The 25,618-nt window shown below is 36.2% G+C and overlaps 3 protein-coding genes across 3 annotated transcripts; 2 read left to right on the top strand and 1 right to left on the bottom strand.

Moving 5' to 3' along the window:
* The first annotated feature begins 1,692 nt into the window (after window positions 1-1,692).
* On the top strand, window positions 1,693-6,316 carry LOC141683937 (transcription factor SRM1-like). The gene is made up of 2 exons (XM_074488747.1): window positions 1,693-2,673; window positions 5,428-6,316. Exons 1-2 carry the CDS (start codon window positions 2,297-2,299, stop codon window positions 5,915-5,917), a joined length of 867 nt encoding a protein of 288 aa, XP_074344848.1. The 5' UTR covers window positions 1,693-2,296; the 3' UTR covers window positions 5,918-6,316.
* A 1,136-nt stretch (window positions 6,317-7,452) lies between these two features.
* LOC141683938 (GEM-like protein 4) lies at window positions 7,453-9,001 on the top strand. Its single transcript, XM_074488748.1, has 3 exons — window positions 7,453-8,033; window positions 8,148-8,228; window positions 8,343-9,001. Exons 1-3 carry the CDS (start codon window positions 7,907-7,909, stop codon window positions 8,789-8,791), a joined length of 657 nt encoding a protein of 218 aa, XP_074344849.1. The 5' UTR covers window positions 7,453-7,906; the 3' UTR covers window positions 8,792-9,001.
* A 2,287-nt stretch (window positions 9,002-11,288) lies between these two features.
* On the bottom strand, window positions 11,289-14,693 carry LOC141686143 (uncharacterized). Its single transcript, XM_074491197.1, has 5 exons — window positions 14,018-14,693; window positions 12,901-13,783; window positions 12,438-12,830; window positions 12,265-12,286; window positions 11,289-11,927 (listed from the first exon to the last, which is right to left on the bottom strand). Exons 1-5 carry the CDS (start codon window positions 14,691-14,693, stop codon window positions 11,289-11,291), a joined length of 2,613 nt encoding a protein of 870 aa, XP_074347298.1.
* Between the last annotated feature and the right edge of the window lie 10,925 nt (window positions 14,694-25,618).

Below are 25,618 nucleotides of genomic sequence, written 5' to 3'. Positions count from 1 at the left end.
CCGATTTTCGATAAATCTCTGATTAATCATCCGATTTTTTAAAAATCGTCCGATAAATCGTAAATCGATACCTCAACCGAATAGTTCCGATTTCCGAAATTTATAACACTGCACATGATTGGTTAAAATTACATGTATATACTTTGTACCACCCCAGTTCTCTGTACATGTACTCACAATGTATACAGATGGTCTCATCATTCACGAGTCATATTTCATGGTCTAAGAGTACATACATGGTTTCATCATTCATGACTCGTATGTCAGTGGAAATTTATATCATTTGGTGGTACCGGTACAAAATATAATTTTAGAGTTTGTTGCACCAGTTGCGTTCTGGTTCCTTTTACGATGGTGGATGGGTGTGTTATTAATTATTAATAAAAATAATTTTTTGTAACTTTAATTTCTATTAACGGATCGTTTTGTATTTGTAAATTTTTTACTTTACTGATAATTGATCATTTTTTTTTGGATGAGGAACACATGTCATTCGAGATCCGTCACGGGACAATTACGACAATTTCAATATTTATTAGCCACTTGGGGAAAAATCATGGGTGTCAAACTTTAGTCCTTGCTAGTTGCTAGTAGTTGGTTACTACTTGTTTTTTTGGGATAACCGTCAACGTCATTTAATTAATTTAATCTATTTTTGTCAAATGTCGTAAAGATTGACTATTTTTTATATTATTTTTGGTCATCAAACGCAAGCTGTTTCATGTTTTATTTTGGTATGATTTTGGGAATCCTGGGATCTGTCCTGATTTGGGATTAAGGTATAATGCTTATTTGTGAATCATATGTTCAGGGTTTAAACCCACTGTTCTACATTTTGGAATTTCAGTCTGAAATGGGATAAAAACGCACCTTCAAATAAATTTAAGCTAACCACTTGATATATTGGGATGCAACGAATTCCGCAATTAATAATCTAACCTCGTAAAACTAGAGAAGAATTCTTTAACTCATAAATTTTTTTCTTAAAGAAGACTCGTTGCGAGAAATCGAACACATGAACTTGAAACCGGGAAGGGGAAAGGGTCACAGGCTACCCAGGAATCCTCCTGTACATTATTACATGTAAGTGTAATAAGCTTTAGAAGAGCTTTTTTAATTTTGAAAGTTGGGTGAAATGTCTTAGTCCCTGTAGGTGTCATATGGGTGGTACTAGGTAACTTCTCATTATGATGGACTTGACACACTTCTTGCAATAATGTCAGTTTGTTGTAGTGCTTGAATCAATAACAAAGTACACATTTTTACAAAGTGGGTCTCACTAATTAACTTTGTCATTTTGGTTAATTGAACATTGACTGTATCTGTGTTTAGATCAATGTTAGTTAGTAGTTCACTACTTTGGTTATCTCACTTGGACATAAACAGCTTCTTTCCTGGTGTCTGATTTTGAAAGATGGCATCGTTAATTTACTTGTTTCCATATTGTTTTACTGTGTGGTATACTGAACTGACCAGAAATGATTGAAGATTACTCGCCGTTATCAGGTTTATAAGCTGTAAAAGGAAGGTTTTCGATGCAGTAAGACCGTAAAGAAGTGCTAAAAATTATGTTGGGACTTTGCTGTGAAAAGTGAAAAGTGTTGTTATCAAATAAGGGATTTTGGTTATTAGTAATTTGTTGGGATCAAAAATGGCAAACTCAATAGTTTTGTTATCCATTTTAGACTTTTGGCTTCTTCCTTGCTTGATTGCATTTTGGTCTCTTTCACATTTCACACAAAGCATGAATTATTATTACCAGTATTGAATTCACCGTCACCATATATTTTCCCTTTATGTGTGTGTGTTTGTGTTTCTCTTTCCTCTCTCTACTTTGTTGAATTTATCATTTATTGTTTCTTGATTTTAATAGTTTTCAGATATATCTCATGCTCTAACTGAAACTGTTGCCTTTCTTCATCAATAGGAGTCAGCAATATAAAAGCATCCTATTCTTCAACAAAATCACCATTGAATTTATTCAAGTCTTTCTTCTCTTATGATTCTGTTATGATATTTATTGAAGTTGCTCTAGGGTGCAGCTCATTTAGCTAATTTCAGAGTCTTTCTATTTTTGCTTACCTCGGTGTCTGACACGTCTACTCATAATTTCTGACTAGTACCCAGTTGTCTCTTCAAACCTTTTTATGTGAATAATTCAGATCCCAAATTCAATTGCTTTTCTAGAGAATTCCATAGTTGTCAGGATAAATATTTGAGATTAGATAGGGAATCAGTTTGCAGTATACTTTTTCTATCTCTTTCCTTGTTGACATAAACATAAATTGTAGGCTGGATGAGTGGTGATGAATCGGTTAAATGTTCCTTATGGACCAGAGATCAAGATAAGAGATTTGAGTATGGTCTGGCAACTTATCCTGAGCATTCAGAAGATCGATGGGAAAGAATTGCTGCTGACATTCCTGAGAAAACAATAGAAGAGATTAAGCATCACTACCAGCTCCTAGTTGATGATATTGAGCAAATAGAGTCTGGCCGTGTGCCCCTGCCTAATTATAATAATTCTGCAGATGGCTTAACAGGCCAAGTGGGTGATGAAGGCACTGGCAAGAAAGGTGGTAATTCAGGCCTAAATGGTGTTGATGGTGGCAAAGCTTCACGGGCTGAGCAGGAGCGTCGTAAAGGGATTGCGTGGTCAGAGGAAGAGCACAGGTGAGTGATAGTATTCCTCTATATATGTTTCTTGATGATTTGTCTTCTGTTAGAAACAATTGGAATGTGGAATGTACAATGATCATTAGTTCTGTGTTTCTATATTGTTTTGTCGGTTCTATTCAACCATATATTTAATGTCTGTGGATTGTGTTTATGTAATTTTTTTTTTAAATATTGACAACCCCAAATTTAATGATGCATATATGAAACATGCAACTGATTCAGAGATTAATTGTTTTCTGACACATGTAACTCAATAGTGAGACTAACTATTTTTTGACCTGCCCTTGTCACTGAGTTGGCTTTCATAAGTTACTGATCGCTAGTGTGAAATGCTATTGAATTCCAAAGTGATTTAAGGTTAGTGAAGGATTGCTGATTGAAGTGAACACTCCTTAAAGTAGAAATATGTGACATTCCTAATATCCCGTGCTTAGGCTACATGTGCTACACAATGTCCTTGGATACGTGGGAAGATCTTTAGATGCTATTTAATTCACCTGTGTTTCCAGGAAGTGCTTTGCTGCAAATTAAACCAGACTAGGGCTATTCGCTAAACACTTGTGGCTTTACCAGTAAAACGTTAATGGACGAATCTGATACAGATGAGGTGGGGAAAAAGTATATTAGACTAAGGCTGTAAAAGGACACATGGGAAAGACTACCTTAAGATCTTATAGTTATACAGAGAGATGATCACACACACAGATTTATTGAATAAAGCGATCTGATAGCAAGCAGTGGCAGGCAGATACTGAAACATACCGATAACAAAAACCATATCTGTATGTTGAGGTCATGTATATCAATATTCATGTAACATGTCATATTCATGTAAAGTACACATTTCATTCTAGTGATCTGTAGGTTGTTTATATGTATCTTGAGAAGTCAGAGGTCACCTGTTATTTATCCCATAAGAACATGCTCAAAACTTGTTTTTGGGAATTAATACAGTATTTTTTTTTAATTTAATGAAAGATTAATCTTTCATAGAGTAGAAAGTAGGTATTATTTCTATCTGGTGATTTATGCTTGCTTCATGCTGGCTTGCAACATAGATGGTCAATTTTTTTTAAATGTCATGTAATTACTACCTAGTATCATAACTGATAAGTTTATCCTTTGTTGGAATTTAGTACACAATAGTAAGAAAAAAATTCTAGATTAGGTCACCAGTCTCGGTGGAGCAACCGAGCGGGTCAGTAAGTATAGCATTCATATAGTAGTGGCACAATGGTGGCTGTTACTGCATAATATACACAATACTATGTTGGGTTCAGAGCAACTTGGTACTATTGTACAGAGGAGAGTTTGCTCATTTTTGTGATGTTTCTCGCTTTATTATGCATATTTACTTAATAATCTTAAAAATTAAGGGGCAAGAGGAATTAAGCACTGTTATTAAATATATTTCAGATAAATTGTTTGCTACTAGAGAGAAAACATAGTGTACTTTGCATACCACCACCAGAGTGACACTATGTTGCCTCTCTCTCCTTCCGCCTTTCTACCCCCTCTGTAGGCGAGAAAGCACCAACTCCAAGGGTAATAAATTGATATATGACATGGTAATAAAGTTACGACAACAGTGACCCTGCATTTTTTAAGTCGTAAAGTGTTTTTTTGCTCATTCAGTTGTAAAAAGTTTGTAATGGTAGTTGATAGTGTTTTACGGTGAAGAGGGCATGGACTTTGTTGTTAACTGGGACTCTAGGAGACTAACAGATGTGATGGATTGACATGTTAGATGGGCATGGTCATAACTCATATGCATATTCTGGGTTTGAGTCTGTCAGCCAGTATAGTTTTAATATCTTACCCCTAAGGTTTATTATGGGTAGTGGTGGCCAGTTGGGCGGTCCGGGCGGTTCGGGCCGGGCCGCCGGCGGGTTCGGTTCACTGATCCCAGGCACTGAACCGGCACTATCAGGTAACGAATCGGGTTCGGGCCGGGTTTGAACCGTGAAAAGGAGAACCGGATTCGACTCGTGAGTCGTCAATGAGCTCGCGAGCCCGCGAGCCTGGGCGGGTTTGATTCTATATGTTCGGGACTTTAATTACTCATATAGCACGTTGAATTTGGTTTTGTTGTTATGCAAATCGAATTTCGCCGGAAAAAGCTTGAACATCGCCGGATTCCATGGCGACATGGCTCGAACTCGCGAGTTATCGCATGAATACAGTCGTGGTTAGCTTAATCGGGTGGTTGGGGGCATGTTGTTGTTGATTAGACGAAATAAACGAGTTCAAACGACTCGTTTTGGTCCCGATTGGACGGTTGGAGTTGTGCCGGAATCTCACCGGAGTCGAAGAAACCCCCGGTGTACTTGACGAGCCTGTGCGGGCTGTGCGGGCCGGTCCCAGTCCCGGTTCTCCAGTATTATATTCGTAACCGGCTCGATTGATCTAACGAATTGTGCGGGTTTGAACCGGCCCGGTTCGGGCCGAATAATTACGGGTTTCCGTACGAACCGGTCCCGAATGTGCGGTTCAAACCCGCACATTTGGCCAGCTCTAATTATGGGTGTTTATAAGTGTCCTGCAAATGAAGCTAATGCATTATTATTTTAATTTGTAGTAAAATACAAACTGCATTATTATATCTTAAATGCATTTTTCCTCTTGAATGAAGACTAGATTTTCTAAATGTCTTTTATATGAGCACATGATAATTATGTTTGAGATGATTATCTCTGTGTCTTGGAACAGTACAAGAAATTAATTTTGTTTTGTTCCATGACAAATCAGGTTATTTCTCCTTGGTCTGGAGAAATACGGGAAAGGTGACTGGCGAAGTATATCAAGGAACTTTGTGGTGACAAGAACACCTACACAAGTGGCCAGCCATGCACAAAAGTACTTCATCCGTTTAAACTCAATAAATAAAGATAGGAGGAGATCAAGCATTCATGATATCACTAATGTCAATGACGTAGCAGTACCTCAAGGGCCAATCACTGGTCAAACAGATGGTTCGTCAGGAGGCTCATCTGGTAAACCAAGCAAACAACTTTCTCAGTCTCTAGCAGCTTCCTCTGGAGTTGGTATGTATGGTGGAACAACCATTGGACAGCCAGTTGGAGGACATTTCATCTCAGCAATTGGAACCCCGGTGATTCCTCCACAGCATATGGCATACGGCGTGAGAGCTCCAGTTCCTGGACAAATGGTTCCAGGTGCTCCAGTGAACATGGCTCCTGGCGCATATCCGGTGCCTCACTCATCTGCTCATAGGTAAACAATTTGTATACTTGCAAAAGTGTACCAAGGAGGGTAGGGGGGGACCATATAGCAGTAGGTGGTTTTCTCTTGACTAGAGCAAAAAATAATAAATTGCAGTTTTGCAGACATGTTTTACCTGGATTTTCTGTGACAGTTTGTATAAGTTGACATTGAAGGACGTGAATTGCATGCATGTTTTGAGGGTGCTGGAATGTGAATTACAACATTCCAGTATGCTTATAAGTAGAAAGGACTGAGACAGTGATTGAAGGAAGAATATTTTGAAAAAAAAAGGAAGCATCTGGGAAACTTACTTTGTTTGCAAGTTCACAGTTCACTGGCTTGAATCTTTAATTGTTTAGTCAGAGGGACGGGGCACAAGACTTTGTTTTGGATCAAAGGATAAGTTAATATATTTTGGTAATGCGCATTAGGAAGTTATTTTTGTGAGAAAACTCTATCTACCTTTTGCTAAAAAACCAAAAAGTTACTTTTGTGTTTGAGATTAATGAATTAGGAGGGAACAGAACAAACTAATACTATTTATATAAGAAACGAATAATTGGTATAGTTTTCTTAGTTCCTAACAATTTGTTCTAAGGTTCATATCGACAGATTCTTTAAATATTTGAGAAAAAATGGTGTCAAAGACAATTGTGTTTCTCTGATTCAGTGGATATTTTTAGTGTCTTTTTGAAATGGAGTGTTTGGATATTTATAATTAATCCTTATCATTGTTCTTGTTGGAAAGTGGTTTCTGAAAATAAATAAAAAAACAAGAGAAATTTTCAGAGCTATTGTGCATGGCACTGCCTCAAATCCAAAAGAATTAAAATGCAATGGTGTGAGTGGTATCTTGAGTATAGTGGATATCTATAGGTGACTGGAGCGCCAGCTTACCTGAGAAAGTTGTCTGCACAATTTCTCCCCCCCCCCCCAGTTTCATATGGCATATACCTCAGAAAGTCAGAACCTTTGCAGCTTGGACTTGGTGCCTGCCACTCTAAACCCCGACTTGGTTCACTTATCATACCAATCCCACCTTAGGTATCTGAAATCAGTTTCCTTTACACTTTACACTTATTCAGCCCTTCTTTTATCTCTAAATTCCGATTACAAGTAGTTTTTTACATGCATTATGACTTGCAGATGATGCAATGAACCCACCAAATATAAGTTGCAGAAAACTTTAAACATACACAAACTTACAGGTGCTTGCATTGCATGGATTCCTGCCGATGTTGACAAATTGATTTCAAAGAAGATGAATCAGAGTTCCACAGTTGAAATTCACTTATGATGGCTGCCCTACAGTCAACTCCTTTACACCTCAAGAAGATCATATCAAAATTAAAGAATGTCAGAAGATGGTGATCCGGATAACTTTTACTTTAGATACTTAGGTCCCTGCATGTGCACAATTTTCATTTACTAACCAACTTAAGCAAGTGATCATTCATAAAACTAAATCGTTAGCCTTCCCGTAGTTATTTCAAGGTACTTCGACTTTTTTTAAGGAATAGTCTAATTAAACACATCCGATGTGTTCCTCTACCAAGTAGGCTTGCATCAGAAAGCAGACAGGCCATCTCAGAAAGTTCTCTTGTCAAGTGCACACACAGTCAGCCTAGAAGAAAGAAGGTAACATGTAACGGCCTACCTAACTACCGGATTATTTTTACTTTTTTTAGCCACACTGAAGAAGGCTTGGTCCTTAGAACAAGCTCCTTTTGAAGCTAGCAGACATACCACCTTCTATATACATTTTCTAACATCCAACTTTATCCTTGCACCTTTACTAATTTTAATGATGGAATGACCCAAAGATGACTCAGACAACTAAAGTCATGATCCAAATTCCGAACTCCTCCTATAAATACTAGTTGAAATAAACAGTTTAGATTATACCTTACACTAAAACAGCCATTACCTCAGAGTTTAAAAGGCATTACTAGCGAGTTGCTGATCCTCATAATTTACAAAGTTCCACAGTTTCTTCACAATAATGAACCAGGTTGGGAAAACTATTATACCATTTACTCGAAGCTCTGCAATCCCTGTTGATAGGTCTTTAAAAGGAATTCTAACGGTCCCTGCTAGCCAATGCCATGCATCACCAAAATTCAGATGGGGTATGTCTCGATTCTTGATGTTCATTAAAGTGGTGAAGAATCATCACATTATATAGCGTCCAACAGTCATGAGACATTATTCATCGTTTTTTATATTGTTTTTGGTAAGTGCAGGTAGATTTCATTCAGTTTTTAGCAGGATGAACAGCTTCGGAGAAAAAATGGACTCTTTAGCAGAAGGCATCAGAGAGCATGGTAATTATTTATTTCCAAAATTATGCTATTCTATTTTCAATTAAGGCATTTATGGTTCCCATCCAATTTCCTTATAAGACTTATTCTAATAAATTTTCTTTGTAATTTTTGCAGTAAGAATAAGGTCCATAACAGAAACTATGAAAGGGAAATTGAGTTTAGGAGCCAAAATCTTACAAGTAGGTGGAGTGAAGAAAGTGTTCAAACGAAATTTCAGTGTGAAGGAAGGGGAGAAGCTATTGAAAGTTTGTCAGTGCTATTTGTCGACCTCAGCTGGTCCACTAGCAGGCCTACTATTTATTTCCACCGATAAGATTTCCTTCTGCAGTGAAAGATCCATCAAAATTTCTTCCCCTACTGGAGATTTTCACCGAGTACACTACAGGGTTGTCATCCCATTAGGAAAGATAAAGAGAGTCAACGAAAGTGAAAATCTGAAGAAGCCTTCAAGGAAGTACATGCGAATTGTTACAGGAGATGATTTTGAGTTCTGGTTTATGGGACTCCTAAATTATCAAAGAACAATCATATATATTCAGAATGCTCTCTCTCACACAGAATGAGCTCAACTCCGATCAAAACTCAACAAAATGTGGTTTACATCTGATACAGTTAGAAGTACATTGAGCTATGTAGTAGTAGCACACTAGTACAGTAGTACTAGCCTAGCTTAGGGTGTAAATATTTTGTTTCCTAGACTTCATCTGCCTTGATGGAAAGACTTTCTTGTAAACGAAGATGTCAGAACTTGTTTATATAATGTGTTTCACCAAGATTCAGAATTCAGATGCAAATTCCATTGTCTTCTGTAATTTTATTTAATGCAATTTTTTTTTTTGCATTTGGTAAGCAAGTGGTGGCAAGGTATGCACACATACTCTCCCTGGTAATCCTACTTTCGTGTGGATACGGTTTGGTAGTAACCATGTAGAGTTTTGTGTACATCTTTGTCTCGTCTGATCCTACTTCCGAGTGAAACATACTTGCAGGTTTGTATTGGCAGTAACCATTGGGAGTTTTGTCACAATAAGATACTCTTATGCATCCAGAGAACTTTAAATACACAACAGTTTAAACATGAACAAGGGGGGGGGGGAATGTATATAAAAACAAAAGAAAATGAAAATAGTGTAACAAGAAAGAACTGGGATACAAACTATAATATACAGCTTACTTCTTGCATGACATACATGTGATTTGGTATATTTTAATGCATCAAACAGGTTTTCAGAATAATTACTCTCCATAAGTTCAACTAATGTCCCAGCATTTCAAACAGATATTAATTTTCCGCTTAGATTTTACAGAAGAATATTTATTAAATATATGATGCCTTTAACAAAGAAATAACATTAGAATTATCAATTCTAACTAATTAGTATATTTATGTTTCTCGATTAGTTTAATTATCAAATGATTAAGTCTTATGTATACATGCGCCACAAGGCCACAATCCATTCCTTTACACATCAAGATTAGGATAGAAGATAATAAAAAGAAACTTTGATGATAAAATGGAGTTGCAGAGTGATGTCAATCCAGATAAGCATCTGAAACTTTGGCACCAGCAGCTGTTTATGACTTGCATGTGATCATTCAACCCTTTCCTTTACTTAATCATGTTTATATTCAAAAGCAGGACCGTAAAAGGTATGCTGCCATCACAAAGAATGTCACTGTGCAGATTTGGAAAAAAAGGAGATGAAATCATATAATCTGCAGATATGTGAAACAAATGCAAAATATCACATGTACTGTATATATAAAAGATGTGTAATATCTCAAACTACCACTACAAGAAATTTCAATCACACAACAGTCATTAGACGACGGTACAAAATAAAACCGTCGTCCAGAAAAATTAAACCACGGTGAATTGTTGGCTCGTTGTCCTGCGTTTCTTCTAACAATAGTTACTGATGATTTTACAAACTGTTGTCTAAGGTGCATGCTTTCATCTACTTAGACAACAGTTCTTTCCCGGGGTATTGTTTAGAACCCTTTACGACAATGGTTGATAGATGTTCTATGAACTTAAATTTATTTTACCTTAACACAACAGTGTTTGGCAAAAACGTTGTACAAGTTAGACAACTGTTTATGATAACTGATGTTGCAGTGAACATCAGACAACACAATCTAAATACCATTATCCAATGCATAGTTCATAGACAATGGTTATTGATAGTGTGAAATAATGTGCTTCATACAACAGTTTAAAATATAGTTGGTTGAATTTCATGTTTACAAGACGGTTTTGGATATTTTCATAAAAACCGTTGTCTGTTTAATGAAGATAGAAAAAAAAAATTGACTTGTATTACATTACATTCCAGGTACACAGTACCACACAATAACATACCAAACCAAAACCAACAGTCCATAAATCAACCAAACAACCAATATTAAACTAGAAATGTTAAATTAAAACTGTAAACCAATTCTAAGAGACTAGAAATTATACCAATTGTTCATAAAATAGGTCAACCACATACTTCAATAAATTGAATAATAAGTCCAATCGCACACGAAACAAATGAAATTAAAATGTGCCAAAGCTGTTGACGCAAAAAGTTCTACAATCAGTAGTGAATGTTACAATGAAAATGAGTAGACAGTTCTTGTGCCTTGTCGTTGCCACTAACATGCATGCTGCTTAGCCACAGTTTTGAAGGCCTTGTTTTATGCTTGACACTGGTAACTCTGCACAAATAGAAAACAGAACATTAACCTTAATTTTTACAAGTTTGATACCACAAATTGTAAAAGTGTATCATCTGCAATAATAAACATATCTCCGGCCGGACTCCTTTTCCCAAGCTAGCCATAATATTCATCTGTGTTTGTCCGCCAAAAGATTATTTTTGCTATGATAAAATCATCATCTATTATAACAAGAGAAGTCAATGTCAACTAGATGATGATTTTACCACGGCAAAAGTAATCTCATCAATGGGTTGACCAGAAGTACATGTAGATAATCTGGGTTTCACCTATAAGAAAAAGACGGGTCAGCAGTACATGGAGTGAAAGCTGTATAAAAAATTATATATATTACCATCATGGAAGCTGAATCCATTCTTCTTCCTCTCGCATATAACTAGTGTTTTCGTCGTCATATTCATCAACATTAGGGAAAAGGGGCAAATACAGGTCATTCTCAAGTTCTACTTCTACAGAGCCATCATTTTCCTCATCACAGTGGTCATGAAAGTTCTTTTCTGGTAGCTTTAGCACCACAGACCAAAATTTCTCAAGAGGATCATTAATGTAACAAACTTGCTTAACATGTTTTCCTAGCACGAATGGATCATTTACAAATCCTAATTTGTTCAAATTAACCAATATAAATCCCAAGTCATCAACCTTAACCCCTTTGTTAATATCTACCCAATTACAACGAAATATAGGGACCCTGAAATTATTATAGTCTAACTCCCATATACTTGTTATAACTCCATAATAGGTGTGTGCAGTTTGTTCAACAGTTTTATCTTTTTCAACAAGCATCAAAGTATCTGCAACAACCGAGACACCACTACACTGAACTTGTCGATTATCATCGCGGTCCTTGGTGCTATAACTAACACCGTTAATTCTATAACCACTGAATGTAGAAACATTCTTGTTAGGCCCTTCTGCAATCCACCTTATCTCATCACCTATGGTATTATCTTCTTGGAGCAATTCTGTTGCAATCTGTCAAAAAAATATAATAATTTATAGTAATTATAATATAATTATAATATGAAGTTTCACTGTGTACTTATATATAAGCTACTTTTAAAGTAAATGAACATAATACCATAGGTGATGAGATACAATTACTTTAAAAATTTATTTAATTTAGCTCGATGTTCTCCTTCTAGGTCTGTGTTTTAATTTAGTTGTCACTTGCATTTTTAATTAGGACGACATGAAAAAGTAATAAATAGACTAATAGAAATCTTACCTTTTTCTTGAACCATTCGGCGAATTGATCATTTTGCTTGTTCTTTAGTCACACTTGGTCATTTTCATGCTGCGGGTATCTTACCATCAAAGATGCCATATGTTCACTACAAGAAAAATAAATTGGTCAATTTTTGAATTATGAAAAGGTAGAAAATAAATAAATAACAAAATACACACACACGTTAGTACGTAACTTACTCAAAATATGGCCTGATGTCATTGCTATTTTGCAGGAAACATAAATGTGCAAGTTACAAGTCCTCTTTGCTCGGCTTTATGATTGTGGCACCGGATAAAGGTCTGCTTATTCCATTTTGCTCATGCCTAACATTTTCTGGCAAACCTATGGTTGCTTCATCAAAATTGACCAAACATTCAACGGCCTCCTCGGCAACATATGCCTCTGCAATACAGCCTTCGAGATGAGCAGGGTTTCGTACATATCCCTTAAACGCCTTCATATATCTCTCGAAAGGATACATCCAACGAAGAAAGATTGGCCCGCAAAGCTTAACCTCTCTCACAAGATGAACTGAGAGATGGATCATCACATCGAAGAACGAAGGGGGAAAGTGTTTATCTAGCTGGCATAATATTTCCACCAACTCAGATTGCATTTTTTCCAATTTATCAACATCGATGACTTTACTGCAAATTGCCTTGAAAAATAGGCAAAACCTTAATATTGCGCACATGACTTGTTTTTGCAGGTACTGACCGAATTGAAATTGGAAGTAGATGATGCAATATCGTGTGGCAATCATGAGATTTCATTCCACCAAGCCGAAGTTTTTCCATATTTACAAGATTCTTAATATTTGAACAAAATCCATCCGGTAACTTCATTTGAAGAAAGGATGAGCAAACAACCTTATTTTTTGCATTTGATAAGTTCCATGAAGCCAAAGGTACATTCTCTTTCTTGCCGGGAGTTTTTGGCCTCAGCTCCGTTCTTATTCCCATATCAGCCATATCAAGACGGACAGACTCCCTATCTTTTGTCTTTCCAGGAATATTTAACAAAGTTCCGAGTAAAAATTCACATATATTTTTCTCGATGTGCATCACATCGAGAACATGCCTAACCGGCAAAAACTTCCAATACTCAAGTTGGAAGAATATAGAAACCTTCTTCCAAACTGGTCGAGCTTCACCTTTCTTCCATCGAGGTTGGCGTTGTGTCTTACCAAAGACATGGTCCCTTAGATGTTGTACTCGTCCAAAAACTTGCTCACCAATTAATGGAATAGGAGCAACATCCTTCTCAACAGTGTTATCAAAAGCTGTTTTCTGCTTTCTATACGGATGATAACGGGGCAACCACCTCCTATGCCTCATAACCACCGTCTTTCGATAATGAACGAGCCTAGTAGCCTTTGTGTTATCAACACAGACAGTACAAGCATTGTACCCTTTAATTACGTTTCCTGGCAAGTTTCCCAAGGCCGGATAATCACTTATTGTCCATAATAATATACCCCTAAGTAAGAAAGAATCTCGTTTATATGCGTCATACACTTGTTTCCCGAGCCACAACTGTTGCAGATCTTCTATAAGCGGTTGAAGGAACACGTCGATATCATTTCCAGGCTCCGTTGGTCCTGATATTAACAAGCAGAGCATAATATACCTTCTTTTCATACAGAGCCAATGTGGAAGGTTGTAAATTGATAGCAAAACCGGCCAACTAGAATAATCAGTACGGTTTCCATGAAAAGGATTGAAACCGTTAGAGGATAAAGCTAACCGAAGGTTCCTGCTATCCGATGCAAAATCAGGCCACTCTTTATCAACATCCTTCTATGTTTCCGAGTCAGCCGGATGCCTCATTTTACCATCCTTTTGTCGCTCGGTGTCATGCCAAGTCATGTCCTTTGCAATTTGGGGTGTGTTGAACAAATTTATTATTCTTGGTATCAACGGGAAATACCATAAAACCTTGGCAAGGACTCCTTCCTGTTCTTCTCCTTTCTTATTCAATTTCCATCTAGAGGCCTTACATATCCGACAAGTTATCTCGTCTTCATTTATCTGGCCACGATATAAGAGACAATTATTCGGGCATGCGTGTATCTTCTCATACCCCATTCCTAATGCACATAAGGTTTTCTTTGCTTCACTGAAAGAAGAAGGGATATTGTTGCCTTCCGGAAGCAAATCCCCAATCAACAACAGAACATCGGAAAAACATGAATTAGACATACCATGTTTCACCTTCAAGTTGTATAACTTAACCAACGCTTTCATCTTAGTGTAATTCTCACAACCAGGATATAGAGGTGCATGCTCACCTTTGACATGATTCATGAAATCTGAAGAATCGGAGGAAAAATCATCATCATCATCTTCGTCAGCTTCACCCATTCCTGTGTAGGCCTGGTTTAAAGATACAGAGGAGTCGCTTTCATCTGGTAGAGAACTTTCTGCAGAATTTGCCTCCCCGTGCCATATCCAACGTGTATAAGTTTCATCATGCCATATTGAAAAAGTGGTTTTTAACAGTCCGAGCATTCCAAGATTTGCTGTGTGCGCACTTTAAGCATGTACACCTTATTTTTCCTTCATTATAACCATTCTCAAAGGCAAACATCAGTAAATCCTCCACTCCTTTTTTAAACTCTTTTGTTCTTCTATCAGCTGTTAACCATGATCTATCCATCTTTTGATACAAACAAACTGAAAAAAGAAAAATGTAAGCCGTCAAAAACAGAACATAGTACCACTAGACTATATCTTCAACTATTAAACACCAAATTTAACAGAGTACATGTGAGCACAAATTAAACAACTACAGATTAAGCACAAATTAAACTAAAAAATCAACAAAAATTAAAGTAGAGCTAGATGAATCAAGCTACAAGTTAAACTCAAATTAAAATAGAAATTATACCATTAAACACCAACTGCAACTAAACAACAAATTATACCATTAAACAGAAGTAGAAATCCTACCAGTAAACACCAAAGTAAACAGAGTACGGGTGAGCAGTGAGCACAAATTAAGCAACTACAAATTAAGCAGAAATTAAGCTAAAAATTCAACAAACATAAAATAAGAGCTAGATGAGTTGAGCTTCAAGTTGAACTAACAGATCCAAAGAAACAATGGAGGTTGAATTACCTAACGGAGGTGAGAAAATCAAAGATACGGAGGCCGCCGTATGGAGAGAGTGAGAGAGTGAGGATATAGATGGGAAGTGAGTGAACGACCTAATTTGACTCAATTATTTTACAGTTGGTCCGACATAATTAAAGCTCAATGGTTGTGATGTTATCTTATTTTTTAGTTCGGGTTTATGTGATTTCCGGGTTTTTTAGTTCTGGTTTCTGTGATGTCCGGGTTAAAAAATCGACTCGATTCATCCGGTATATGAATCGAGGACTCGGTTTAGGATTTGCGAGATCTAAATATAGATCCGCGGTTAAATCCTGCAGATTCGTGGTTCGGGTTTCTGTGATGTCCGGGTTAAAAAACCAACTCGATTCATCCGGTATATGAATCGAGGACTCGGTTTAGGATTTGCGAGATCTAAATATAGATCCGCGGTTAAATCCTGCAGATTCCTGGTTCGGGTTTCTGTGATGTTCGGGTTAAAAAACCGACTCGATTCATCCGGTATATGAATTGAGGACTCGGTTTAGGATTTGCGAGATCTAAATATAGATCCGCGGTTAAATCCTGCAGATTCGTGGTTCGAGTTTCTGTGATGTTCGGGTTAAAAAACCGACTCGATTCATCCGGTATATGAATCGAGGACTCGGTTTAGGATTTGCGAGATCTAAATATAGATCTGCGGTTAAATCCTGCAGATTCGTGGTTCGGGTTTCTGTGATGTCCGGGTTAAAAAACTGACTCGATTCATCCGGTATATGAATCGAGGACTCGGTTTAGGATTTGCGAGATCTAAATATAGATCTGCGGTTAAATCCTGCAGATTCGTGGTTCGGGTTTCTGTGATATCCGGGTTAAAAACCGTCTCGATTCATCCGGTATATGAATCGAGGACTCGGTTTAGGATTTGTGAGATCTAAATATAGATCCGCGGTTAAATCCTGCAGATCCGTGGTTCGGGTTTCTGTGATGTCCGGGTTAAAAAACCGACTCGATTTTTCCGGTATATGAATCGAGGACTCGGTTTAGGATTTGCGAGATCTAAATATAGATCTGCGGTTAAATCCTGCAGATTCGTGGTTCGGGTTTCTGTGATGTCCGGGTTAAAAAACTGACTCGATTCATCCGGTATATTAATCGAGGACTCGGTTTAGGATTTGCGAGATCTAAATATAGATCCGCGGTTAAGGATCCAAAATACCGAGAATATACCCATAATCAATAAAAATCCGTAACATTTAATGATCCAAAATATTAAAAAAAACCCATATTCACCAAAAATCCGGAAGATTTAACGATCCAAAAAACCTAAAAAAAACCCATATTCAACAAAAACCCGGAACATTTAACGATCCAAAATACCGAAAATAAATCGAACAGTTGTTAAGTAGTACTTCTAACAACTGATTATTTGAATTGTATTTTTACATTTTATAGCAATTATATTATAACAAATTATATTACCCACCGTTAGATTAGAAAACAAATCAAATCTCTACCATCCATTTGATTTTTCATTTCCCCCCAATCCCAAATTTCTCTCCCACCTTAACTTCGCGGTGTTTACTCGACACATTTCATTTCTCCAACACAGAGCACCCAACTCAACTGAGCACCGATTACCCAACACAGAGCAGCGATTACCCAACACCGAGCAACGATTTCTGATTCCGAGCAGGTATTTTCTTCTACAACCCTAGAATCCACGGTGTTGGGGTTTTTTAGGATTTTTTTAGGGTTTTTTTAGGGTTTTTCTGGTATAAGAGTTTGGGGGTTTTTCTAGTATATGAGTTTGGGGACTTTTCTAGTATATGAGTTTGGGGGGTTTCTTTTAATTATATTGATTTTTTGTGATGAATCTTTACATGCATGTATGTTGTCTTAGCAAAATCAATTAGGATGATTTTATATGTTTGTGGTATGCGATTATTTTATATGTATGTGGTCTGGGATGAAACTGATTATTTATATTGATTTTGCTTATTTGATTGTTCGGGTTTGAAAGGCATATGGCATAGCCTATTTGTATATTCGAGGATATAACTCAACTCAAATAAGAATGTAATAAGTAAATAGTGGATCTATCGTCAAAGAGATCTCACAAAGTAACATCTGTCAAAGGGTTAAGAAATATTATTCATTTACAGACTTGAAGACTTAATTCACTGGAAGAAGCTCAAGAAATTGATCAAGCCTCAGTGATATAAATCAAGATTGTGGATTTAATCAAGTGACAGAGATCTCGTCAGGGTATCAATTAATTACAAGGATTTAATCTGAAGAAAATAAAGAGTATCAAGGTCAAGGCTTGAAGAAACGTCACGGAAGTTAGTCACTCATGAACCAGACAGTACATCGAGTGTCAACATTGAAGTGGTGGAACTGATTCATAATTGACAGTAAATTTCAGAAGATTTTCAGAAGAATGGTTGCTGCTCAAGATTAGTATTAATTCTCTATTAATTAATTAAGTCAAATAATTTAATTAAGAAAATAAATTATATCTGCAAAGATTAATTTATTGATTAATTGAATTAATTGATTAATTGAATTAATTGATTAATTAATTCAGAATTAATATTAAGGATTTTCAGAATTATTATTAGATTAAAATCTATTAATAATTCAGTAAGACAATGTGATTTGAACTGCTATGACAATCGGTATGACAATTGATAGTCATACCGAAAGTCTTGCTAGTTCATTCTGATTGTCTTGCTAGCTATTGGGATTGTCTTGCTAGTTCAAGAGGATAGTCTCACCGAAAGTCCTACCAGTTCAAATGGATTGTCATACCAGTTCATTTGATTGTCTTGCCGAAAGTCTTGCTGAGTAAACTGGATTGTTCTGTTTACTTAAACAACAAAAACACAACAGAAGATTTTAATACAATAATTCAACAGAAAACACAAGTCAAGAAATCAGCAGAAAACAAAGGCTCAACATTTTATTTTTCATCTGCTTTATTCAAGATCAAAATTCTAGATTGAAAAGTTAAATCCAATCCACTAGAATTATTTATCTTGTTCTTGTGTATCAATCTAGCGGATTAAAATCCCTAGAACTTAATCTCAAATCGCATTTAGCATTTGATCTTTTAATTGCAAAAATAGAAAAAGTTCATGTCGAATTTATTCTAGATTTGTAATAATTGATTTGAGATTAATCCCTTGTAACCGATACCGTAGTTGTAACACCTTTCAAGTTTAATAAAAGTTTTATTTAACTTGAATTTTGTTTCACATTTTTATTCCGCATTTTATTCGATTAAACGATATTGTTTGCATTCAACCCCCCTTCTACAAACAAATTGGGACCTAACAATTGGTATCAGAGCCTTCTGATTAACGTACAAATCTAGATCCTAGACTTTTATGTTTCTTTCACTTCTTGAATTTTTTATTCACTCAAAAAATTCATAATGACTACACAAAAAGTTGGAACCGTTAAAATTCCACTTTTCGATAAAGAAAATTATGTTATGTGGAAGAAGAAGATGCTACTGTTTTTACAAGTGGCTAATCCCAAATATTTGCAAGTGTTAAAGAAGGGTCCAAAAATTCCTATGGTTATTGAACCGGAGGTAATAGAAAATGATGTGGTGATCACCAAAGCGAGAACTTATGTGAAAGATCCTGAGGATTTCTCTCCTGCTGAAATAGAAGAAGCCTCCCTGGATGCTAGCCTTCAATTAATTTTAGTAGATTTCCTTAATCCCTTGATGAATAGACATGTGATGAATTGTAAAGATTCCAAACATATCTGGAATACTATTGAGATTATTAATGAAGGCAGAGAGGAAGTTAGGGAGAACAAGCTAGAAATCCTAACCTCTGAGTATGAATACTTTAAATCCAATCCAGGAGAAGGAATCACTGAAGTGTTTGAGAGGTACAATGCATTGATCAACAACCTGAACATTAATGGTAAATACTATTCCATCAGGGAGGTCAACAAAAAGTTTCTTTTAACACTGCCAACTCATCTCGAACATAGAATCACTGCCATAAGAGAAGCAAGAGATCTGAGTGAGATTTCTTTGGAAAGGCTCTATGGTGTGTTAAAGACTTATGAGTTGGAGCAGATTCAGCAGAAGGAAGTTTACGGGAAAGGAAGAGTGGTCAGCACGTCTACTGCTCTAGTAGCTGATGAACAACAACAACAACCACAATATCAACAACAATCTCAACAGTCAGAAAGAATGGTACAGTCTTCCAAGGTTGAAGATAATGTGATAGTAGCAGAATTTGATCCTCCTACTACAAATCAATCATGAGATGATTATTATTCCTTGGAATAACTGGAGCAATTGGAGGATGAGTCAATGGCCCTGATTGTCAAGAGATTCTCAAATGTCAGATTCAAAAGGAATCCCAAGTTCAAGTACAAGTCCAACTACAACAGATTCCAGAAAGGTGGATCTTCATCCTCTAACACCAGCAGTGGTGGGTATAAAACAGGGATGGTTAATCGAAGCACCATTCGATGCTTCAACTGCAATGAGTTGGGACACTTTGCCACAGAATGCAGGAAGCCAAAACAAGCAAGGAAGAACTCTTACGATTCTAATCAAAAGAGTAAATCTGAAAGGGCTTACCTGGCAAAGGAAAGAAGCTGGGATGATACTGACAGTGAAGATGAAGAATTTGGGAATCTTGCTCTCATGGCTAGTGATGCAAACACCTCATCGTCAAGAAAAGAGGTAAAATTTACTGATGCTGAATTAGTTTATCATCTAGGAGGTTCCTTAGATTGTGCTCGTCATGATAATGAATTGTTAAATCAACAAATCAAAGACCTTGAGAAAGAGGTCAATGAATTAAGACTTGTGCACATTAATCAAGATAAATTAAAAGAACAAGTATCTTTTCTAGAGAATAGAGTTGACTGTTATAGACAACTTGAAACTATTCTCAAAGACAAGATCACCGGTCTTGAGGCTAAGGTTAAAGCTTACTTTAATTCTTGTTCGAAGTCCAAAGAGTTTTACAATAAGCAAGCTGTTAATCAAACATCTGGTATAGGTTATGATTACAATGCTGCTATTGGAAAATTAGGCATAAACTCCCCTCCTCATGTCTGTGCTAAAGGCAGGGAAGTACCACATGTGCTTAAGGGTGTTGATGAACCCCTCTATAAAGAATCAATTGCTGAACCATTTGATGAGACCTCTTTTATTATTCAAGAAGAAATCCGTGCTGAAGATAATGCTAATGAGAAAGCTGTCTCCAAGTCAAGTGTGTCAAAAGTTCCAGTCAAGGTTGTGAAAGCAACTGAGACTAACTCAGACACACATGAGTTGGATAACACAAATGCCATGTCTACCATGCATAAGTTGCTTATTGTTAATCCCTCTCATAAAGCATGTGGTGTTCCTGATTGTATGTCTTGTGCTTTTAATCTGATGTTTGCTTATTTTAATGGTAAACATGTTTCTAATGATAAGACTACTCCTCGTCAGCATGTGAATAATAGAAAGCATGATAGGTCTAAGACTGCTAGTCCTCCTAAAGCTAGAAAGGAGACATTTGTGCCTAAGCCTAAACAGAAATTTGTCAAGGCTGTTCACAAGGTCAAATGTTCAGTCATTGAGAATGTTGAGAATATTAAAATTAAGAATGTTGTTTTGCCTGATAAAGGCCAATTTTACAAGTATGCCGGACCCATCCAAGCTTGGGTTCCGAAGAAGGTCTAATCCATTTGTATTGCAGGGCATTAAACAGGTACAACCGGTAGTGTGGATTCTTGACAGCGGATCGTCAAGACATATGACCGGAGATAGAGCCCTGATATCAAATGTGGTTGAGAAAGCTGGCCCAGTGGTTACCTTTGGAGATAACAGTAAAGGTTTAACGGAGGGATATGGCTGTTTGCTAGCTGGAAATGTTATCATTGAAAATGTGTATGTTGTGCAAGGACTTGAACACAATCTGCTTAGCATTAGTCAGTTCTGTGACAACGGCTACAATATTTTATTCGACAAGCTGAAGTGTCAGATTTTGCACAAGAAAAGTGAAAAACCCTCCTTAATGGGAATCCGGAAAGGAAATCTGTTCGTAGCTGACATGAACTCTGGAAGCAATCCTGAAGTCAATTGCTTCTATGCAAAGGCATCGTCAGATGAGAGTTGGCTATGGCACAAGAGACTTTCTCATCTCAATTTCAAAATAATGAATTCTCTTGTAAAAAGAGAATTGGTAAGAGGTCTTCCTCAGCTGGAATTCTCTCCAGAAGGACTATGTGAGGCTTGCCAGAAAGGAAAGTCAAAGAAAGCAAGTCACAGAGGCACTGACACATCTTCCATAACTGGTGTTCTGCAATTATTGCACATGGATTTATTTGGACCAGTTAATGTCCTTTCGATGTCAAAGAAGTGTTACTGTCTTGTGATAGTTGATGACTATTCCAAGTATACGTGGGTTTTATTTCTTCACTCTAAGGATGAAACACCACAAGTTGTGATTGATCATATCAAGATGATTGAGTTAGATTCTAACGTCCCTGTTAGAGCAATAAGGTCAGATAATGGAACAGAATTCAAGAATTCACTTCTCAATGGATTCTGTACAGACAAAGGGATTACCAGACAATTTTCAGCTCCTAGAACCCCTCAGCAAAATGGAGTGGTAGAAAGGAAGAATCGTACATTGATTGAAGCTGCAAGAACGATGTTAAGTGAATCAGGTCTTCCAATGTACTTTTGGGCTGAAGCTGTCAATACTGCATGTTATACTCAGAATCGAACTCTAATCAACAAAGACTTCATGAAAACTCCTTATGAGATTTTGAATGAACAGAAACCTTCTATCAAATACTTTCATGTATTTGGTGCCAGATGCTTCGTGCTCAAGGATAGAGATGAGCGTCGTGGTAAATTCGAGGCAAAGGCATATGAGGGTATTTTTATTGGATATGAAAGAAGATCATACAAAGCGTATATCATTGATCAACACAAAGTAACTGAAAGTGTCAATGTTACATTTGATGACACTAAACTCCCTAGTATCCAAACTGAAGATCCTTCTGAGAAACTGAAGTTTGATGATATATCAGATTCAGAATCAGAACATGGTCAAGAACCTGAGGTTGTTGCTGGTGAAGAACCTGTTAATCTTGATGATACTCAAGGTAATAGTGATGGAAACTTTGGCAACAATGGAGATACCACTGCTACTGATGGAGAATCTTCAAGTCAACATGGCAACAACTCAGGGGGAGATGCTGAAGGATCATCTAGTAGGACACAACATCCAAATGAGTTTCAAGGCGAATCATCAAGATCAAATCTTCCAAGACAGACTGTCTGGAATAAAGCTCATCCTTTTGAGTTTATTATTGGTGATCCAGATGTTGGAGTCAGAACTAGACGTGCTACTCAAAATGAGTGTCTGTTCTCAGGATTTCTTTCTGAGATGGAACCTAAGAAGATTGAACAAGCACTAACTGATCCAGATTGGGTGATTGCTATGCAAGATGAACTCAATCAGTTTGAAAGTCAACAAGTCTGGAAACTTGTACCTAGACCTACACACAAGAAAGCTGTTGGTACTAGGTGGGTATTCAGGAATAAACTAGATGAAGATGGTGTAGTTACAAGAAACAAGGCAAGACTGGTAGCAAAAGGGTATTCTCAAGCTGAAGGCATTGATTATGATGAAATCTATGCTCCAATGGCTAGACTTGAGGCCATCAGGATATTTCTGGCATTCGCAGTATTCTCAAACTTTAAAGTTTATCAAATGGATGTCAAGAGCGCCTTTCCGAATGGAAAGTTGGATGAAGAGGTATATGTAGAGCAACCTCCTGGTTTTGAAGATCCAGATCATTTGGATTTTGTCTTCTTTCTTTTCAAGGCTATCTATGGGCTCAAACAGTCTCCAAGAAAATGGTATGACACTCTCTCTGAATTTCTTAATGAAAATAGTTTTATTAGAGGTGTCATAGACAAAACTCTCTTTTCTAAAAAACATAAGAATGATACTATATTAGTCCAAGTCTATGTGGATGATATAATATTTGGGTCTACTAATGATAATCTCTGTAAGAGATTTGCTAAGTTAATGCACAGCAAGTTTGAAATGAGCATGATGGGAGAGCTGAAGTTCTTTCTTGGATTACAAGTAAATCAAAGGTTAGATGGAATATTTATTTGTCAATCCAAGTATCTCAAGGAACTCCTCAAAAAGTACAATCTAGAGGATTCTGCATCAGCAAGGACTCCATCAACTACAGCTGTCAAGCTTGGACCATGTGAAAACTCCATTAAGGTAGATGTCACAAGCTACAGAGGTATGATTGGCTCGTTACTCTATCTTACTGCAAGTAGACCAGATATTATGTATGCTACATGCTTATGTGCAAGGTTCCAAGCGGATCCTAGAGATATTCATCTCGTTGCTGTTAAACGAATCTTAAGATATCTTAAGGGAACACCAATTCTAGGTATTTGGTACCCTAAAGAATCTGGTTTTAACCTTGTTGGATATACAGATTCAGATTACGCAGGAAGTGTTGTTGATAGGAAAAGCACCTCAGGGAGTTGTCAATTCCTAGGAAGCAGGCTAGTCTCATGGTACAGCAAGAAACAACAAACAGTTTCCAACTCAACGGCCGAGGCTGAATATATTGCTGCTGGAAGCTGCTGTGCTCAAATCTTGTGGATTAGGAACCAGCTACGAGACTATGGCTCTGTATTAAACAAAATTCCTATTTTATGTGACAATACAAGTGCAATAGCCATCACCAACAACCCTGTGCAGCACTCGAGGACAAAGCACATTGACATCAGGTATCATTTTATTAGAGAGCACATCATGAGTGGTACTGTTAAACTATTTTTTGTTCCAACAGAATAACAAATAGCAGATATTTTCACTAAACCACTTGATGAATCCACATTTACCAGATTAGTTGGTAAATTGGGCATGTTGAATAGTTTTAGTGATTAATTTAGTTAATATCTGAGATCTGTTCTTGAATGAATTTACAAATGAATTTTTCATAAATGAAAAATTCATTTGCAAATTTATTTTATCATTTTATCATATGTCTTGCTTATTTATATGGAATTTTTATTATCTTATCTTATTTATTTACTCAAATTGTTAATTTTAATGTCTCGGAATATTTTATTTTCTCTAAAAATATTTTTCTATGAATTTAATTTGTTAAAATTCAAAAGAAATCTATTTTTGGACTGAAAATATTATTATCTCTGAAATATTTTAATTATTTTAATTTTTTAAATATTTTATGAATTTCTACTATTTATATAAGACTTTATTTTAGTTTTCCATATTTTCTGTACATATTTGATTGTCTTTCTACTGAAATGACAATCGGCAAGACAATTAAAATTGTTTTGCTGAAAATCATTTCAGTACTTATATATATACACATATATACATATTAATTCTGTTTGTAAACGTTTTATTTCCAGAATGACAATCGGCAAGACAATTGAAATTGTCTTGCTGAAAGTCATTTCAGTATATAATTGTCATTTTAGTGTTTTTCAGTATAGTTTTATACTGGCAATACAATCGGTATGACTATCAATTGTCTTGCCAGTTATAAACTTTTATATATATATATTTTTCTTTTATACTGGTATGACAATCGGTATGACTATCAGATTGTCATACCAGTTATAAATTTAGTGTTTATTCTTTTATTTGTTTTCTTTCTTTTACCTGGTATGACAATCGGTATGACAATCCCAGATTGTCATAGATTGTCATACCAGTTATACTACTTAATGGTTTTTGTGTCTGTTCTTTTTATTTTCATCAGTTCAGTTCATGTTGTTTTTCAAATTTCAACAGTTTCTCTTGTCTCTCTCTCTCTCTTCGAACCAACAGATCTCCATTGTTACTCTTGTGCTCGAGTTCTTACTCAGCAATTTACTCCTGTTATATATACATACAAGTATATACATAAAGGAGTGATGCCAAAATTTTTTCAAATTTTTTTTTCTTTTTTCTCGAATCAATTTTTTTTTCCTTTCAAAATCAGTTTGTGTGTGTTGAATTTGGGTATTTTTTAATTTTAATTTCAATTTCTGTTTTGTGTCTTTTGGTTTTTCAAATCTGTGTTGTGAGTTAGGAATTTTAACGAGATACATTCCTTTCTAAATTTTTCGATTACAATTAATTTAATTCGAATTATTAAATTAATTTAATTAATTCGAATTTTCTTAATATTATTCTTAAAATTCTGAAAGTGTGTGTCTTATTATTATTTTAAATGGCTCTTAATTTCCAAATTGTCGCGCATAATCAGGTTGGTTATTTTAATCTGGAAAAATGTGATGTGGAAAAATTTA

Source organism: Apium graveolens, chromosome 9 (genome assembly GCF_009905375.1).
Source record: "Apium graveolens cultivar Ventura chromosome 9, ASM990537v1, whole genome shotgun sequence".
Taxonomy (NCBI): domain Eukaryota; kingdom Viridiplantae; phylum Streptophyta; class Magnoliopsida; order Apiales; family Apiaceae; genus Apium; species Apium graveolens.
The sequence above is the reverse complement of the archived record's forward strand: the minus strand, read 5'-3'. Positions and strand labels throughout refer to the sequence as shown.

What these genes read in the sequence shown, in the direction of transcription:
- LOC141683937 (XM_074488747.1), top strand. Translation starts at nt 2,297, where the DNA reads ATGAGTGGTGATGAATCGGTTAAATGTTCCTTATGGACCAGAGATCAA. An exon ending in TGGTCAGAGGAAGAGCACAG is followed by an intron (nt 2,674 to 5,427) that starts GTGAGTGATAGT and finishes ATGACAAATCAG; the next exon opens with GTTATTTCTCCTTGGTCTGG.
- LOC141683938 (XM_074488748.1), top strand. Translation starts at nt 7,907, where the DNA reads ATGAACCAGGTTGGGAAAACTATTATACCATTTACTCGAAGCTCTGCA. An exon ending in ATCACCAAAATTCAGATGGG is followed by an intron (nt 8,034 to 8,147) that starts GTATGTCTCGAT and finishes TGGTAAGTGCAG; the next exon opens with GTAGATTTCATTCAGTTTTT. An exon ending in AGAAGGCATCAGAGAGCATG is followed by an intron (nt 8,229 to 8,342) that starts GTAATTATTTAT and finishes TAATTTTTGCAG; the next exon opens with TAAGAATAAGGTCCATAACA.
- LOC141686143 (XM_074491197.1), bottom strand. Translation starts at nt 14,693, where the DNA reads ATGCTCGGACTGTTAAAAACCACTTTTTCAATATGGCATGATGAAACT. An exon ending in CACCGAGCGACAAAAGGATG is followed by an intron (nt 13,784 to 14,017) that starts GTAAAATGAGGC and finishes TGTTAATATCAG; the next exon opens with GACCAACGGAGCCTGGAAAT. An exon ending in AACATATGGCATCTTTGATG is followed by an intron (nt 11,928 to 12,264) that starts GTAAGATACCCG and finishes TTTTTTTGACAG; the next exon opens with ATTGCAACAGAATTGCTCCA.